The 19,714-nt window shown below is 39.5% G+C and overlaps 1 protein-coding gene across 2 annotated transcripts; it reads left to right on the top strand.

The window, feature by feature from the left end:
* The first annotated feature begins 57 nt into the window (after window positions 1-57).
* LOC124285846 (p21-activated protein kinase-interacting protein 1-like) lies at window positions 58-16,250 on the top strand. 2 transcript variants are annotated; one of them, XM_046722119.1, is made up of 10 exons: window positions 58-207; window positions 733-898; window positions 1,780-1,900; window positions 3,715-3,842; window positions 4,596-4,678; window positions 6,466-6,528; window positions 8,592-8,689; window positions 9,346-9,454; window positions 14,841-15,226; window positions 15,887-16,250. In XM_046722119.1, the coding sequence occupies exons 1-9, from the start codon at window positions 118-120 to the stop codon at window positions 15,222-15,224; spliced, it is 1,242 nt and encodes a 413-aa protein (XP_046578075.1). In that variant the 5' UTR covers window positions 58-117; the 3' UTR covers window positions 15,225-15,226; window positions 15,887-16,250. The 2 variants fall into 2 exon arrangements, with proteins under 2 accessions (XP_046578075.1, XP_046578076.1); XM_046722120.1 differs by having other exon boundaries at window positions 67-161.
* Window positions 16,251-19,714: the final 3,464 nt, after the last annotated feature.

Here is a 19,714-nt window from a genome sequence, read left to right as displayed (position 1 = left end):
CATTATTTATTGATACTGCAACTATGACATCCCGTGTTTTGCAAACACGGCAAAGAGGCCGTTACCTCCCTTGAATATACTTGAACTGATGACGACACATCGCCAGTCGTCGAGCACATGGTCGAAATGGAAAGCAGAGAGTTAGAAGTTGTTGTTGGAACGTACGAGGAACTTATTCTTGGCTATCGTTTATCACTCGATCCTGATGTATGCATTAGTTTAATCCATGTGGCTATGCTGCTTATCTGAATGCGAATTCCATCACTTTCTGTCTATGTTCCTCGCGAATAGCTGCATAATATTTGCTGATACAGTGATAGTGATACGACGTAATTAAAAGCAATCATTTTTATTCGGTTTATGTTCAATTCCTATTTTGAAATCGCGTTTCCTGGTGCCCTATATAGAATATCCCCAACAGAAAACTTGTTGATTTGGTCAAGTGTCTTCACCTTGCTGTAAATTACTAAATGTAGTTACCCTTCGACTGCTTTATGAAACACAAGACCATGGAATCAACTTACTTGAACTTTGTTGTATATAATATTACCATATTGTTTAATTTAAACATATTTGATGACAATAGGTATGTGTGCGTTTTGAAATTTAACATAGACAGAATATCCACCATAACTGGGACATATTTCTAAGGAACCCAGTATGTCTTTTATCAGGCATGTTGCATATGAAAAGATTAAAGCATTTATAAATTTGAATATATTTTATTTTCAGAATCATGTGTTCAGCCAGAGCTTCACAAACCACTCCCACAGTGGGAGCATCAAGGCACTGGCGATGTCCACAAAAGGCATCCTGGCTTCTGGGGGCACTGATGAAACCATCCGAGTGTTTAACTTGAGGAAAGGAACAGAGATAGGGTCACTTGTACATCATTCAGGTAAAAATAATTGGATTGGCATAGTTGGTGCAAGCATACTGAATACAATGGTACTGAAATGATTTGTCAAGATGGTGTTTCCGGTGTTCCATGTATGTGTTTTGAGCACCCTCTCAACCCACCTGTATTGTTTTTAGATGTAGTATCTGCAGTGTTTGTTAAAATTTATTTGTCCGGTTCTTGCTAAAACATTGTGACAAGAACTGATGGGGGTGGTAGTGACAAAACAAGTTGGCCAACCAAGACTAGGGTAAAGTGGGCATGAGGTGACATACATGGATAATGTTATACGCCAGTGTATGAAATAAGCTCCAAACCCAGCCAGAAATCAATGCTGGTAACTTCAAAATGTTGCCAGCCCAAAATGGATTTAACCAGAACAATCAAAAGAACTCTTCAGTGATGAATCATTCGCGCTGTGCATCAAGCTTATGAAACTCCTGTCTCATTTCTGTAATATTGAAATGTATATGCAGTGCTTTGAGTTTGCAATACGATAGTTCAATGTTCAAAAAGTAATTGTCAAGTCTAAATGTAATGCTTAATTTGAAAAATAGATTTTAGGATATGGTGAATTTACTCAAATGTATGGAACGTGTTATCTGAAATGTTACTAGAACCTCAGGCTCGTTAGCTGTGAATTTAGACCGTCAGAAATCTAGCCCATCTCGGGCAGTCGGATGGGCCTTGTTTCATACACTGGTATTCCCATGTATTATCAGTGGAGGTAAAGTTGCCGGTATAACAACTACTGATAGTTGTGTAACGTCACTCTCTGCAATATTCAGCTGTTTGACAGCTTTCTGTAAATAACCATGTCCATTCATAAACATAAGCATCAATCTATGCAATTCTTGGTCACTTACTGATTTTGTTTGAAGGTTCCATTACCTGGCTTGATTTCTACAATAACTCCCACCTGTTCAGCACATCCGAGGACCACAAAGTGTGTCTGTGGAAGACATTTTCCTGGGAGTGTCTCCGAACATTCAAAGGTCACAAGTGAGTTCTTTTGTGTAGCCGTTTTCTTTCCTAGTACGCCAAAGACCCAGGTTCGATTCACCACATGGGTACAATGTGTGAAGCCCATTTCTGGTGTCCGGTGATATTTTTGGAATATTGCTAAAAGCGTCATAAAACTAAACTTACTCACTCACTCTTTCCTAGTACGCCAAAGACCCGGGTTCGATTCACCACATGGGTACAATGTGTGAAGCCCATTTGTGGTGTCCGGTGATGTTGGAATATTGCTAAAAGCGGCATAAAACTAAACTCACTCACTCACTCTTTCGTAGTACGCCAAAGACCCGGGTTCGATTCACCACATGGGTACAATGTGTGAAGCCCATTTCTGGTGTCCTCCACCGTGATATTGTTGGAATATTGCTAAAAGCGGCATAAAACTAAACTTACTCACTCTTTCCTAGTACGCCAAAGACCCGGGTTCGATTCACCACATGGGTACAATATGTGAAGCCCATTTCTGGTGTCCAGTGATATTGTTGGAATATTGCTAAAAGCGGCGTAAAACGTAACTCACTCATTTTTCCTCAGTATTGTAGTCTTGTTCAAATACTTTTCCTCTGAAATTATCACTTGCATTAAGAAGTTGTCTGACTGATCTGTTAACAACTGTTTTGTATGCCTCACAGTATCTCAGAAAAGTCAACCAGCTTCTTATGCATGTGGCATCAGGTTTCAAGACATTACTCTTCTGATGGCCTGGATCTGTTTTTTTGCTCAATGGATACTTTACTGCCTCTAATCACTTAGTTTAGGGAGGGCGGTTTGATCACCAGGCCACATCATGCAGAAACTAACAGGATCGGGTGGTCAGACTCGCTGACTTGGTTGACACATGTCATCGGTTCCCTAATGCGCAGATCAATGCTCATGCTGTTGATCACTGGATTGTGTGGTCCAGACTCGATTATTTACAGACCGCCGCCATATAGCTGGAATATTGCTGAGTGCGGTGTAAAACTAAACTCACTCACTCACATCCTGCAGAAAGACTTGAAGGATCTAACTTCTTTTTACCCAAGAATTTGACATTGACAAAGGTGTATAACTATGACTGTTGTGGTCAGAGTAAAGTATCTAAGTGGGATGTTAATGTGAACACTTGCGTGGTATCTCAGTGAGTTAAAAATTCATAAGCAATGATATGGGACTTCAACAACCAAACATGCTCACATTGCTGTAGAACTATGAGTGCAGTAAATTTGACACTCCATGTCAGTTCAAATGCTGGACTAGACATTTGTAGACTGTTGTGGTGGTTGTAATGTTGCTCATTCTTGATTCACCTGTGAAGATCCGGGTTAGAATTGATCTTCAGTAACCCATGCTTGTCGTAAGAGGCGACTAACGATATCGGGTGGTCAGGCTCGCTGTTGACACATGTCATCGTATCCCAATTGCATATACAGATGCTCATGTTGTTGATCACTGGATTGTCTAGTCCAGACGCAATTATTTACAGACTGCGGCCATATAGCTGGAATATTGCTGAGTGCAGCGTAAAACCTGCTCACTTATAATTGATTCATCTTACAACGAACAGGGTACTGAGGAGCTGCTTATCCAGTGTTTGTGAATGATATTGCTACTTCCCAGAAGTGTCCAGGATAGCCTCATCTTGACAAATTCAAGCATTAATGTTACATAAAGGACACACATTATCATGATTATGCAGATCTAATTTAGCTAGTCTTTGTGATATTTGTAACATTACACAAACTGACTGGGTCGGTGCCAATGATTGCGACCCTGGAAGTGATGGTGATAGTGAACACAGTTACTTCTGTCCCCAGGGATGCTGTCAACTGTATCGCTGTCCATCCCTCTGGCAAGCTGGCTCTGACAGTGGGGAAGGATCGTGCGCTTCACACCTGGAATCTCGTCCGAGGAAGGTCAGCTTATATCACAAATATCAAACAAGGTTTGTTGTAAAGATGTAAAGCTTTTTGTAATTATACAGCATGCATTGTCTGTGCCTTGAAACACTGAAGCTGGAGTCGAATATACACATGTGATTTCTTTTGTCTTTTGTGACATAACTTCACACTAAAATTTGCAGTAAATTATGTAAAGATATTTAGGCTGGTAGACTAGTAAAATGATAGCCTCATTTTGCAAATCATTACTCCAATCCCTGGATATAAGCTTTTAAGAGACGTAGCACTATGATTAATTTGTGTGGAGTTGGGGGTTAATCGCTTTGGTCATGTGGACAAGGCATCTGAATTCAGATCAGAAGGTCTGTGGTTCAAATCCCAGCCCAGACAGGAATTCTATAGCAGCTACATGTACAATGGTGCCTGTTTTACACTGGTTGAGGGGCTGATGTATCCTAGTGGTTAAAGCGCTTTTCGTCACGCTACCAAAGTCCCGCCTTCGATTCCCACATGGGTGCAATGATTGAAGCCCATTTCTGGTGTCCCCTGCTGTGATATTGCTGGAATATTGCTAAGAACGCCATAAAACTAAATCCACTCACTCAATCATTACACTTGTTGAGTAATTGATATTTTGTTTACTCTGGAAATGTTTGACGAAAACACTGTCAAGCCTGTGGCATGATGTTTAAGATAGCTTTTATTTGTACTGCTGAGTTAAGTTTGGAATGGGTTCTGATGATATTCATGTTTCCATTCTATAAATATATTCACAAATTAATATAAATGTTTTTCAGCGGCTGATATAGTGTTATGGTCCCCTGATGGAACAAGATTTCTCATTGTGTTCAGCAACAGAATTGACATTTATAAGACAGAGGTAAGTGTACTGGAAGTTTCATTGAGCACTAAATGTCTTTTACATGACTTTGATTTAAGTTATCCCCCATTGACCTTTAAATACTACCCAGGATTTGATAGGGTTGTTTGGATTGTCAAGGTGAGAGACAAATATGGATGGTTGTTTAGAGATGTCATACAAAGATACTGTGGAAGAGTGACCTGGCCGTACATCCTTATCAGGAGTTGAGTGGTATTGCTCAGGCTCACATTTGAGTGAACTAAGGGACCATTCATAATTTATCTGATGATGATTTTGGGGGTGGTTTGTTGTTGTCATAAATTTTGTACACATGTGCTAGGGTGTCATCTATTTTGAACATGGCATTATGCAGACATCAGTCATTTAAAGCATCTTGTATGTGACCAAAAATAAAAGTAGTAAATGTTTATAAATATTCCATTCTTTAGCGGCAGGGGACATTGTCATATCAGTGGCAACCACTTGTTATTATCCCCCGCCGCGTGTTTAGCTCGAAGCGGGGGATATAGTATTAGGCTCCATCCGTCCGTATGTACGACTTGGAATATCTTAAGAACCGTTCACTAGATTCTTTTCATATTTGGTACCTAGGTTCATCCTATAAGAAAGATCTAAGTCAAGTTTGGTGACCTTGACCTTCATTTCAAGGTCACAAAGGGACTAACGTTTTACCTGCATGTTAAGCTATCTCAAGAACCATTCACTGGATTTTCTTCATATTCAATACCAAGCTTTATCTAGGGAAGGCGCAGGGCCCAGTTGATTTTGGTGACCTTCACTTAATTTTCAAGGTCACAGACACTTTGAAAATTTCAGCATGTTAAATTGCATGTTAAGATAGTCAGCAAGATATCGCAAAAAAATATTCAATGGATTTTCTTCATATTTGACACCAAGCTTCATCTAGGGAAGGCCCAGTCAATTTTGGTGACCTTCACATAATTTTTAGGGTCACGAGGACACTTTGAAGATTTCATCATGTTAACCTGAATTGTCAGAAAGATATTTTAAGAACGGTTCACTGGATGTTCTTCATAGACTTTCAAGACCTCCCTTGAATGTTTTTCAATAAGCAATTTCTTTAGTACTAGTTTTGCATATTTCATACACTATGACATTCATGTCAAGGTCAAAGTCAGTCTTGAAAATATGTGTGTTTGAACATCTAAAGAGCAAGATATCAAGAGAGGTTGACTGGTCATGTTTTTGTTGACATTTAACTTCACCTTAAACTTTCATTACTTTATAAGTTTGATTTGATAATTTGCGGCGGGGATTATGTCACCTTAGTGACAATGCTTGTTTTTAATTTATTTATTTTTTAGGGGGAAGGGGGTTGTGTGTTTTGGGTTGTCATTCACATTGTACATGCTTCTCCACAAAAATCATCACTCCCTAACCATATGTTGTGAATGGTCCCTAAGGAATTGTTTTGTCATTGTTCACGGAGACGTGAAGCCTGTATGCAACAAAGGTCAACATCTTCCCATTCATTGTCTGAATATAAACACCTGTTTACACTATGAAATACCTATTACATTGTGGAAATTATCAGAAAGCACACATGCATGCAGACATGCTACCATGTTTAATTTGCGTTTGTTCCATGTCCAAATGGCATCCTATTCGTATGCCGATGTCTCCAAACATCCGAATCGTCCAATTTTCTTTCTTCTTGATGCTTAAAATACCCACCCCCGATGTTCAGTAGGATGTTTTGTTGTCATGACAAGTATGAAATAATTCATCAGATGATAGTCGTGAAGTAATTTATTTGTTTCCAGACGTCCTCTGTGTATCACAGTGTCAGCGTAGACAGGAGGGTCAACGCTGCAGTCTTCCTACGGGTGAGTTAACATTAGCTCTATGGGTTAACCCCATGAATATCCGGGTTAGAATGGGTCTTCTGCAACCCAGAATTGGTTGATGCATGTCTATTGCGTGGATGGATGCTTATGTCAGTCACTAGAATGTCTGGTCTGCTTATTTTTAGACTGCAAACATACTGCTGGAATATTGCTGAAATCTGTGTTCAGAAATTGATGGAACAATTTTTCTTTGACTTCTGATGGAAAGTATTCAAATACAGCTATGAATAACCCGATTTGCATAGTCATGTGCTTGCCCTAGTTTGATATCTTTGAGCAATCTCATTTTTTCTTGGATGTACATTGACACTGAACCTGGCGTTACGGCATCCTGACGTAATATATTGTAATCTTTTACGACAAGATGCCATTTATACAACTCCTTTCATATGAACCAATGAATACTTTGAATAATTCTCCCATCACCCATGAACTCGGGGACATTCACAAAGAGATTACAGATAAAACACTGCATGCAGTAAAATGGACCAGTGTTGCTGAGCTAGAGTTTACTTTTGTTTTTCATCCTGTAGGTGTTTTGAAGTAGCCTATTTAAGTGCACTAACTAAGCCGGCGTTGTGTCCATGTGTTGGACACAGGGTGGTATACGGTGCACAGAGAGAAACACAATGGAGTTAAGACTTCTTGACACATGAAAGATTGTCTTCTCTATTGTGGACATGAAGACATGTTCCTTTAATGCTTTAATGAATATTTTACTCGACCAGTGAAGATCCAGGTTAGAATTGGTCATCAGCAAACCATGCTTGTCGTGAAAGGAGCCTAATGGAATCGGGTTGTCAGGCTCGTTGACTTGGTTGACACGTTTCTTTCCCAACTGCGTAGATTGATGCTCATGCTGTAGATCACTGTATTGTCTGTTCCAGACTCAATTATTTTCAGACATCTGCCACATAGCTGGAATATTACAGAGTCAGTGTAAACAACAAAGTCATAGTTAGATTTTAGTGCCATGGGAACTATAACTTATAACTTGCTGAGCTTACTAGACTGAACAAATTGGACTGGGGGAACAAGATTCCATGCATGCTGTCCTTATCACAATTAACACAGGTGATGATGTGAAAGACTATGTGAAAGTTACCTGCACTATCTAAGCCGGCGTTGTGTCCATGTGTTGGACACAGGGTGGTATACGGTGCACAGAGAAAACACAATGGTAAAAGACTTCTTGACACATGACAGATCGTCTTCTCTATTGTGGACATGAAGACATGTTCCTTTAATGCTTATTTCAAACAAGCCTGATACATCTTGATCAGCCTGTCAAATCAAACTTTCACATTACCAATTATTTTTGCTTCACATGAACCCCATGCCTCAACATTTAATGGGCGGTGGGGTAGACTAGTGGGTAAAGGGTTTGCTCATTACAGTTATAGGAAAAAATATAAGAAGAACAAATGGCTCATAAGCATGTCATTTACAAAAAAAATAACTTTTGAAAGTGTAATGGGTAATGTGGTCTATCACAGTATACATTTTCAGGGCTCCAGATAGGGCCGTATCGGGGTATGTACGGGACAAAAATTTGCACGATACGGTAGGAAATAATTTATAAAACGTAGCAGATACGCACCACGGCAATGGTGTACGGTCTTAGAATCATTTACAGACATATGTATCTGAGAAGGTATTGTTCTATTGTTTATTGACCTGTTTACACAAGACTAGCAATGTTGTGGTGCATATATGAAACGAAACACAAGATTACTGATAGTCCATTAGCTTCCATTCAGTACTCTAAATGTAGACTTAAGGTTTTCGAGTACTCCTATATTGAAAAAATAAGGAGTACGTACTCCTGATGTTCAAAAATTATCTGGAGTCCTGCATTTTATAATTTAAGTTATTTCACTTGGAGCTAGTAGTCAACACAAGGACGAAAGGATTTAAATGAGCATCAGACAATCCAGATAAAACATAATACTTTCAAATATGTATCCTCAGGAACAAGAATAATAATGACATAAGACAGTGGTTTGTTTCGTTTTCTCAGATGGTTTTTTTTTCTGTTGTAGTCGAACGTGATAGCATATGGAGGAGAGGGTGGAGACATCGTCATCTACAACATCAAGGATGAGAAGGAATTGCAACGCATCAGCACCGACACCGTCAGGTACATGGAGATACAGCATGAGACCGACAAGTTGTCATGTGATCACTTGTGGTGGCATATGCTTAGAGCAACAAGCATCGATTTCCTTGCAGTTTGTATTGCATGGTCACTAAGATGTATTTACACATAATGTCATAGGGTTTAAAGGGATGGACATGGTCAGGAGTAATTTAAGCCCCAAAATACTGAAAATCGAACACAGATAGTTTTCCTCCAGATATTAAAATTAACTGAAATAAATGCGTAGTCTTCAAGCGGCAAGGGAGGTAACTGACTGCAAAAGTCCAGATTGCTTCTTTGCAGAACTAGGCTGGAATTTTGTAGCTCAATCATAGCACCACTGGTAGCTCTTATAAGTTATGTCTCTCTTATTGGCCAGTCATCTTCCACCTGTCATATTCTTTGCAGTTGCTTCAAACACAATGGCAGAGCCCTCTCAAGACAATCTGACTGATAATTTAGATTTTGGAATAAAACAAATCGCACCTCACTTTAGCATCTTGATTAAAACATGAAATGATCAGAAAGATCTTCATATTGGTTTAGTTTTCACTTTATTAGTTAAAGTAGTGTCAACAAGGCTCAGTTCTTTTTAACTCTGACCATGGGTCTTCCCTTAGCTTTTGACTGACCTGTACACTTTCTTCTGACCACAGAGTCCGTCACCTGACGAAAGTGAAAACCACTGACAATGACTGCCCCCTGGTCCTGCTGTCGGCCTCCAGCTGTGGTCACATCAAGGCCTTTAAGGTCACCTTCTCACAGGTAAACACATAGGCTTCAACACACAACACAGGACATTTCGAGATGAGAACCTACTTTACTGGTGCCACAGTGTGCAGGGTTGAATCCCTTAATTTGAATCAGATTCAAGGTTAGATTCTGTTCCAGCGCCACTTCATACATAGGCTTTCGTCCTACAGTAAGCTGACATGCGGTGATGTTTCTGAAATATTGTTCCACTAGGTACTTATCTCTCTCCACCCGCCTCTCCCTCGGTATTCATCAGGTTTTACCCAGGGAGGGTTGGATGGTCTAATGGTTGGCTCATTACACCAAAGAACTAATTCCTAGTCTTCATTCCCCATGTGATAGGACTGGAATTAAGATTCTTTAAGTTGCATTTAGAAGCTGGTGTGATGAAGTGGAACTGTTCTTATGGATAGACAACTTCTTTATTGCACTTGATCCGATGTTGCAGTGTAGATGCTAACATCGTTATCAAGGAAGTGATACGCAATATTATGCACAAGGAGAATATTTACATGAAAGATGTTTGAGATATCCACTTGAGGTTTATGTACAGTGTGATGAATTGCTGATAGTTGTTGCTTTTATAGATTATGGTTATGAAGCCATTTCAACATAGCTGTGAAGAATCATACTCATTCACTTAATACGTAGGTTCTAGTTAGTGGTAGGTTATGATTAATGCCTCTGTTTCTGCCTGGTTTGGTCTCTGTATGTTTGGGAAAGTTGTGGTATTACTGCACTATCTAAGCCGGCGTTGTGTCCATGTGTTGCACACAGGGTGGTATACGGTGCACAGAGAGAAACACAATGGTAAAAGACTTCTTGACACATGAAAGATCGTCTTCTCTATTGTGGACAAAAAAACAAAAGTGGTTATTCCAACATTGTAACTGTAGATTTTCAGCCAAACAGCATTGAATGTTTTTAACTGCCAGCACTGAAACAACAAACGAATAACACTTTCATCTTCTCTTGATGACTTCATTTCTGGGCTGTTAGGTTATTTGAGGAGCACTTTCCACTTATTTATTCCTACCGCCCAAATTTTTTTTTATGCCCCCGCCATATATGGCTGGGGGCATATAGGGTTACCCTCCGTGTCCGTCCATATGAAACAGGCAATGTACTCTATCCACTTCTCCACAAAAGACGCTCTGTGGAATTCAATGAACTTATACATGGGCTTTCTTGGGACTCTAATGGTGTGCATCTCATATTTTGTTTTTGTTTTTTATTGTTTTTTTTGTAAGTTTAGAGACATTTGAACTTAGGTACATTTTGCTGAATTTCTCTATGATGATAGTGTAATAGGGGATATGTCTATCCACTTCTCCACAAAAGCTGCTCAACAGAATATTGAGCTTCTACGTGAGTTTCATTGGAACTCTAAAGGTGTGCATCTCATACCTTGTTCATCCAATTTCTTACTTTTTCTCACTTCTACAGATGTTTGAACTTAGTTGAATTTGGTTCTATTCATCCTGTTCGTCCCATACAACAGGGGGTGTACTTTATCCACTTCTCCTCAAAAACCACTGCACAAAACTCATTTAGCTTACACGTCTTTTATAGAGACTCTAAAGGTGTGCATATCATATTTTGTTTTTGTATTTTATATGTATTTTTTGTATGTTTAGAGACATTTGAACTTAGATCAATTTTGTTGAATTTCTCTCTGATGATAGTGAAATAGGGGACTAAGTCTATCCACTGCTCCACAAAAACTGCTCAACAGAATTGTTTACGCTTATACGTGTGTTTAATTGGGACTCGAAAGGTGTGCATCTCATAGTTGCATAGATGTTTATTGAACTTATTCGTGAATTTTGTTCAATTATTGATCTTTATATGATAATAGGTTGTGTTACAACACATTGTTTTTAGTGTTTTCAAGTACTTCAGTGAGACCCTGAATGTGTGAACTCTTCCTACAGCAGCGGGGGCATCCGTGTCCCTGGACACAATTTTTTCTTGTTTATCAAAGTCTTCAGTAGATAATGTTAAGATGGTTTATAATTATGTGAACCTAATAGACATAGAGGCACTTACACGAAGGACATCAGGTGTCCGCTTATGACGCCAATGAATTCCAGGGTACAAAGAGTTATGTCCTTGGATTTCTGCTAAAGTGGCTTAAAACCCTGTTCACTCACTTAGCTGTGGCTGCAGTTGTATATACCTGTATATTTCCAAAACAGTTTATCATGACATACTTCCAACTGAAACTTGCTACTCTGTCAGATAATGATTTAAGATGAATGCACTAACTAAGCCGGCGTTGTGTCCATGTGTTGGACCCAGGGTGGTATACGGTGCACAGAGAGAAACACAATGGAGTTAAGACTTCTTGACACATGACAGATTGTCTTCTCTATTGTGGACAAAATATCTCCTTAGAATATTTCAAGTAGTGTGTTCATTACTTCAGTGTTTTTGAGTCATTCACTGAGTGTCTGGGATACTTCCTGTGCTTGTCTTGAAGCTGCAATTATTTAATGCCAGATCTATTTGGAACAGTTTTTGGATAGAATTTGCAGTAAAGTCATACCTTGATTATTATAGGGTAGAAATGCCTGGCTGTCAAAAGTTCTGTCAAGCAGCCCGTAACCAAATTGTATATAACTTTATACAGTGCATTCTGATAAAGTAGGTTCACTGAACTGAAATAGTATTCTAATAGTCAGCCAGACTTGACATTTATGGTTGTTGTGTAGGGTAATTAGGTGCCTCATGTTATTGATAGAAAATCATTAAATACTTCACCTGCTAAACTCTCACCACTTCAATGTAGGGCTTCCACGGGTACTCGAGTACTTTCGAGGGCGAGTCGGGTTTAGCTGGACTCGAGGTCCATTTTCAAGGACTCGAGGACTAAAAAGGAGATAACTTGAATTATTGACGTTGACGGACTGTCTGCCATGTGCTAAGCATGAGCGGCCGTTAACGTCTAATATTAAGAAAAAGATATAACTTTATCCCCGGAGGAAATTCTCATACATCCAAACTGTCTCAAAATAAATATATACACAGTTCACAAAAATATACACAATAATTACGTGCTCAAAACGAATGCTATTTACAAATAAAACTGACATGATATAATTCAATTAACCACATAGGTAAAGAGGCTGAATAATTCTATTTCTAATCACATGATGGTGATTCAAAATATTTGTTGCATTCACGAATACTTGATGGTATGAAAGACTGTCGAGCTCTGTTTTGAGGGAAGGTAATCGACAGCAGCGTCAGAAGGAAGTAGTTCAAAATGGTGAGATCAAATATGTCAACTATCAAATCTAATTTTAGCTGTCTTTTGACTATACTCGAAATACACTCCAGCAATTTTGCAAGCAGTATTAACAATTTTGAAAAGTCTGTTTTGTTAAGATGAGACAGATCCCCATACCAACATAGAAAATTGTAGGTCAACACACTTTGAATAAAGGTTTGATAAAAACTGTTATTACGGTTTTGTCAATGCCTTGACGATAATAATGTTCAGAATCAGAAATTAGGCCAGTAACAGTGGCGTCATCTGCAAATTTCACAGTAAACAAGTCATATATTGACAAGTAACAGTCATTGGTATACAAAGCGAAGAGTACGGATGAAGGAACACAGCCATGTGGATCTCCAGTAGAGGTTGAGAGAAAAAAGATTGATAGCCATTGACACTGACATACTGAGTTCTATGTACCCTGAATTCTTTAACCCATCTGATAATGTTTTTATTAACACCTAGATTACATAGTTTACTCCTCACATGGTGTGGCTGTATGGTATTAGTTGTTACAAGTCTGCAGATGAGAGTAAATATTATACATCGATTGAGATTTCACTTCTTAAAATGATTAGGTAACTATCTTTACAATTGATCGTTTGCTTGAAAGGTATGAATTTCGAGTTCTCGGGTCCGAGTCGAGTCTCACCCCTCGAGTACTCGAGTCCCAAAAAATGGACTCGTTGAAGCCCTACTTCAATGGTATGTATTATGTCTGAATGTGGTATCCAGCCGTGATTATTGATAGAGTGAAGTATAGAAACTGAGGGGCGGTTGGGTAGCCGAGTGGTTAAAGCGTTCGCTCGTCACGGCCAAGGCCCAGGTTCAATTCCCCACATGGGTAAAATGTGTGATGCCCATTTCTGGTGTCCCCCCATAGTGTTGGGAATTGGTTAAAATCTCATAATTGATGATTGGTTCATTACAACCGATCAATCATCGAAAATAATTGGTTTGCGTCATTTATCAAATGTTCCTGTTATCTTTGTTAATGCACACACAAAGAAAAATCATGTAGTAATTTCGGTCTTCTGCAAATTGCACGAAATCCATCGGCAAATTTCTCATATTTTAAGGATGATTAGTATGTTAGGAACACAGATTTCCTGGAGTCTTTAAGATAAATTCAATCATGACTTGGAACGAGCTTGTAGTGCTTATGCAATGTAAATTTAATGACACAGACAAAACCAACCTTGAGAAAAAAGTAACAATGCCCAGCCTGATCCTGTTGGAGCACACCACATTACAGTCCAATCCCATGAGTCAATCGCTGGGGACCAAGTAATACATTCGACTTATCGATGTATTCGAAGACATAGGTATGTCTATGAGGGTAGAAAATGATGATCCAGTCCTAATTCCTCCACCTAAGCATTTGTTTACCTAATGATTTCCCTTTCACTAATAGGGGCACCTTATCAGTTCCAGTCTGATTAGCACAGACAGTGATTTCCGTAAAATCACTAATCTGCCTTTGAACTCACCCGTCAATGGCGGAAAGGTGTGAGCAGCTGGTTTGTTAATTGGATCAGTTTGCTACACCAATCAACTTCTCATTGACTGACTTCGGTTTATGTATACAAGATTGCTGTTGTTTGAATCTCGTGGGACTAAATTTCCTTCTCAAGTCATCGTGTGTATTTATGAGACAATTAGTGTAACCGGCATTCAAATGATGACAACTATAACAGGGAATGGTCGGGACCGACAGGTACTTCGAGTTATGCATAATATTCGAGACACCGCATTCACTCATCGGGATTTGACTGTACTTGTATTGAGTCCAGTGGGGGTTTCTGATAACAATGGGTTCCTCATAGTCTATGCATGTCATAAGAGGTGACTGACCAGATCAGATTGTTAATAGCGCATAATTTTACCCCTTGTTTAGGGAAGTAGCTCTTTGTATCAGAGAATTGTCAGATCCAGACTTAATTATTGACTGAATGCCATCATTTGGATGAAATAGTGCCAAGCATTCTATATGGCCATTTCTGATGTCCCCACCGTGATATTGCTGGAATATTGCTAAAAGTGGCAGAAGACTACTCTCATTCACTCACTCAAACATTGTGTTCCTGTGTGTAGAACCTTTTCTTCTTGCTTGTGCAGGATTCAGTTAGTGCTGATCTGATGGCCTCACATGACACCAAGTTTCGGCTCACTTGCATGGCTGCAACGCAGATAAAGATGAAGACAAAGGTGAAGAGGGAAGTGGGGGATGTTGACATTAAGGCAGAGGACGCATGTGACCTTGATGACAGTGTCGAAATCAAAACCGAGAAGACCAGTGATGAAGAGGAAGAAGGTGAAGATAGCTCTGAACAAGACAGTGGCCATGAAGAGGACACTAGTTCTGATTCCTCCAAGGAAGAAAGGTCAGGGAAACAGTCAAGGTCATATCTAGAGTTCAAAAGGGCAAAAAAGTTGAAACGGAAAATGGAAGCTGGAGAAGTTGGAGGTGGAGGCAAGGAAGAAGAAAAAGCCCAAGGTTAAAGGTATGTGATAAATAACTGAGATTTATGGCAACTCCATTCAGACATGATTGCACTAACTAAGCCGGCGTTGTATCTATTTATTGGATACAGGGTGGTATACGGTGCATATAGAACAAAAGAAAGGGCAAAGTGTGACTGAATATCTGTATGATTTAGTCTGTTTTCCTTTCCTAACATTTTATTTGTCAGATGCTTTATTTAGGTGACTATCTTATTTATCGAAATATACATCTCAAAAGAAGTTAAAGATCACCTAATTTGTTCATGTTACTATAGTTAATGTGCATGTCATGACTATTTTGGATGAGTATACACTGATGTATGGGGGAAGTCATAATGAAACAAAACAAGGAAGTCATAATGAAACAAAACACTTAAGGAACCCGTGAGTTTCTTGTTACAGGGCTGGGGCTGAGAATGAGATCGAAAACATTTCGGGTCTCAAAGAATATTTGATACATTTCAAACTAAACAAATCCAGTCCTCATCCTGAGAAAATCATCTGTTTTGTTGAGCCAAGTCCTTTTACATGTCTCTGTAGATGTTCAGGTTAAGATCATTCCATTTCAAAACATTAAAACCTTACCTTAAGCCCATTGCCGGAAATGTTAGAAATTGACAATCATTTTCCTTGAATTACCAAGAACATGTTCATTTCAGAGACTAAAACTGACAGACGCAGCACAAAGAATTTGAAAAAGAGCAAAAGAAAAAGCTGAAAGCCTGAGCCCAATGAGTATGGACAATGTACTTTGTGAATATACCCACACTCACAGGATTGGTAAACCCAAACAACCGGGAGACATTGTAAGGATGGAGGAACACAGTAGCCAGGCTTCTATCTCGCAAGGCACATGTAGTGTCATTCAGCTCCTTATCAATGTGATCATTCCCTGAACTTTGCTCTTGAGTCTGTTTCTCATGTAGTTGAGAACTCACTCTTGTCTTTCCTGGCTTGAGTGTTTTCATTGGGATTATGTGATGTAAAGGATTATTTGTGAATTAAAGTGATACCATACCTTTATTATTCTTTTGAACTTGCAAACCAAAGAACTGATTTCATTAGACATGTGCTAGTGCCACCATATGGAAAACATTGTATTATGGAGGATACAGATGAAGCTATGTGCTGTACGGAGTTGTTTCCCTTTGGTATGCCTGCATCCTATGGTTGTGGGCTCCAGTCCCAGTTGACCGCCTCCGTGGTGTAGTGGTTAGAGCATCCGCCCAGAGAGCCGAAGGTTGCGGGTTCGATCTCCGACCGCGTCAAACCAAAAGACGTTAAAAATTAAATTGGTACTTGTTGGTCCCTGCCTGGCGCTCGGCATTAATGGGTACAACAAGGACTGGTCGGCTCGAGTAAGTATAATGTGTCTGAGTGGGGTATTCATGCTTCACTGCGGCATGGTATCTCAGTGGGCTAGCACTATAAAACCAGCTTCAGTCTGGGCTAGCACAAGCAGCCGCACATACACATACACACGCATGCACGTCGTCATATGAGTGAAATATTCCCAAGCACGACGTAAAACCCAATTTCACCTCACCTCACCTCCAGTCCCAGTTTGCCTCAGTTATGTTGCTGGGTTTATCGTTCAAGTGTATTCTCAAGTGGTAAAGAGTTGTGCTTTCACACACATGAAGCTGACATGCCATGGTAAAACTGGAATACTGTTTAAAGCGGTGTGAAACCTAACTCGCTCACTGTGGAGGCTTGATAGTCCAATCATTGTCAAGGTTCTGAATTCTTTGTACGAGTGACCAAAGCATTCAGATAAAACCTCTGATATCTGTATCCTAAATATTAAAAAGATTAGTTCCAAATGTTCAGGAATTAGTGTTGTTCCAATAAATTGAAATAATCGAAGATTGGTAGCAGTGACCAAACGACCAAGCAATCGATCACATTTTCTCATAATCGAACACAAATGATTTTGGAACAAATGTTTTAGTCTTTGAAACACTTGACGATGGAACATATCTTCAAAGATGTCAGGGCCAGAAAACGTGTTTAATTGTTAGGAAACTCACTTCACTAACTGAATATTAGAATATTTCTGACTGAATATTTCTTGAAGACCCCAGGAAGTTTGTTCATTATATATTAGTCATCACTTGAAAGTAACAAGTTGCATCATGTTATACATATCTGCAATAACAACCCAGGAAAATCTGAAAATGATGCTGACCATTTGTTTTCGATGATTCATCGGTTGTAATGAACCAATCATTAATTATGAGATTTTTAACCAATTCCCAGCACTATCAGGCATATGGCAACACCATTAGTGAGTATATTACAGACAAATAGTCGATAGCACAAAGACTTAACACCCAACAAGGGTTATCAAGGGAACATTATGGTTCAGTGTTGGATTTTATTTTCTACCAGTAAAATAATGAAGCTGGGGAAATTAAGAAAGGGGACATACAGCCATTCATTATACTGGAAAGTCAAACTTTGGTGTACCTTAATAAAACGTAATTGACAGTTTCACGCAGAGTTTGAGTAAGCAAACTGATATTAGTGAGTTAGCTGTTTGTGTATACAGTCGTGCCCCGTTTATCCCAACACTTGTGTTTTTCTTGAAATTGTATGGATAAACGAATTTCCAGATATCTGAACCACGGGGAATATGTAAATAGACATACAAAGAAACGAACATAATAGACTTCAGACGTAGTCTTAATTGATAAGGCATCAACAAATAACAATGCAAACATAAAATCACATCTTGTCAAATAAAGTAGTCATGTCAATAACATGTGCGAACATACCTGTACATGCATCTGTCTGTCAAATGCTAGCAACCAATCACGAAACAGTTCTGATGTCTTCCTCGCGTTCGCATTGTTGCTGTACCTAACATAAACTTCCGGATGAAAGTAACTACCAAACAACGGGGACGTCTAGCCTTGCCAATCACAACTCAAAATTAACTCAGTGTCACCTTGCTAATTACAGGTAGTTAATCCTCTCACACTTTAAAGACTGACGACTTCCTTTATGTTAGGGCACGCAAACACTGTAAAATGCGTGTGTAAACATACTGACAGGTGCTCAGCCATTGGATATACGAGAATAAAATGTATATGATTTAGCGTTTTGTATGTGAAAATGACCGTCCGCTTAAGGAAACAGGATTTCCGGATAAGTGAGTAATTTTACAACATTGTGAATTCGTTTTGAGGAATTTTCGTTCGGAAGGCGAGTTTTCCGGATATCTGAGGTTCGAATAAACGGGTCACGACTGTAATACATAGTTCCTCTATCCCCAGAGAATACATAGTTGCCGTGTAGTGTAAGTGTGTGTAGTTTATCCCTGTGTGCCTTTTCTTTTAATGGGGGCAGTGGGGTAGCCTTGTGGTTAAAGAGTTCGCTTGTCACACTAAAGATGGTTCGATTTCCTGCATGGGTACAATGTGTGAAGGAATATTGCTAAAAGTGGCGTAAAACCCAACTGACACTCTTGTATCCATACCATTCTAAATCTGCACGCCTTTGTTTGTAGGAGCCAACAAAGATGGCACTTTCCCTGGTGCATATATTGTACAAGCACCTGTCACCAAATTATCAGCCAGCTGGAATAATGACTTTAGTGTCCAGATATTCACTCACTTGAAATTTCAACACAGTTTGGGTTCCATAATTCATTACTTTAAGTGCTACAACCCGTGAAGGTCTGGGTTAGAATGAGCCTTCAGTAACCCATGCTTGTCATAAGAGGCGACTAATGGGACTGGGTGGTCAGGCTCGCTGGCTTGGTTGACACGCCATTGGTGCTCATGCTGTTGATCACTGGATTGTCTGGTCCAGACTAGATTATTTACAGACCGCCACCATATGGCTGGAATATTGCTGAGTGTAGTGTAAAACTGAACTAGGTGAGGTGAAATTGGGTTTAATGTCGTGCTTGAGAATATTTTGCTCATATGACGACGTGCATGCGTGTGTATGTGTATGTACGGCTGCTTGTACTAGCCCAGACTGAAGCTGGTTTTATAGTGCTAGCCCACTGAGATACCATGCCGCAGTGAAGCATGAATACCCCACTCAGACACATTATACTGACTCCAAGCCGACCAGTCCTTGTACCCATTAATGCCGAGTGCCAGGCAGGGACCAACAAGTACCATATTTTAACGTCTTTTGGTATGACGCGGTCCGAGATCAAACCCGCGACCTTCCGCTCACCGGGCTGACGCTCTAACCACTACACCACTGAGGCGGTCTTAAACTGAACTAACTCACTCACTGTGGCTTGTTTTGAGAAATTAATAATTTCCCTCTGACATTTCAAGATAGTGACAATCGTCTGTCAAATGTTGCGGAGACATAAATCAAGGTCAGGAAACTCATGTTTGTTTATAAATCTTTATTCTTTCTACACTTGCATACAATTTTCAACCAGATACAGAAATAATGTAAAGTCTGTCGTGAACAACTGTCAGACCCTTCTCGACATGAACACAGAAACACCCATTTGT

The sequence above is a fragment of the Haliotis rubra genome, unplaced genomic scaffold (assembly GCF_003918875.1).
Source record: "Haliotis rubra isolate DU_JTF1 unplaced genomic scaffold, ASM391887v1 Scf37, whole genome shotgun sequence".
In the NCBI taxonomy this organism is placed as follows: Eukaryota; Metazoa; Mollusca; class Gastropoda; order Lepetellida; family Haliotidae; genus Haliotis; species Haliotis rubra.
This window is presented reverse-complemented; position numbering and strand designations above follow the sequence as displayed.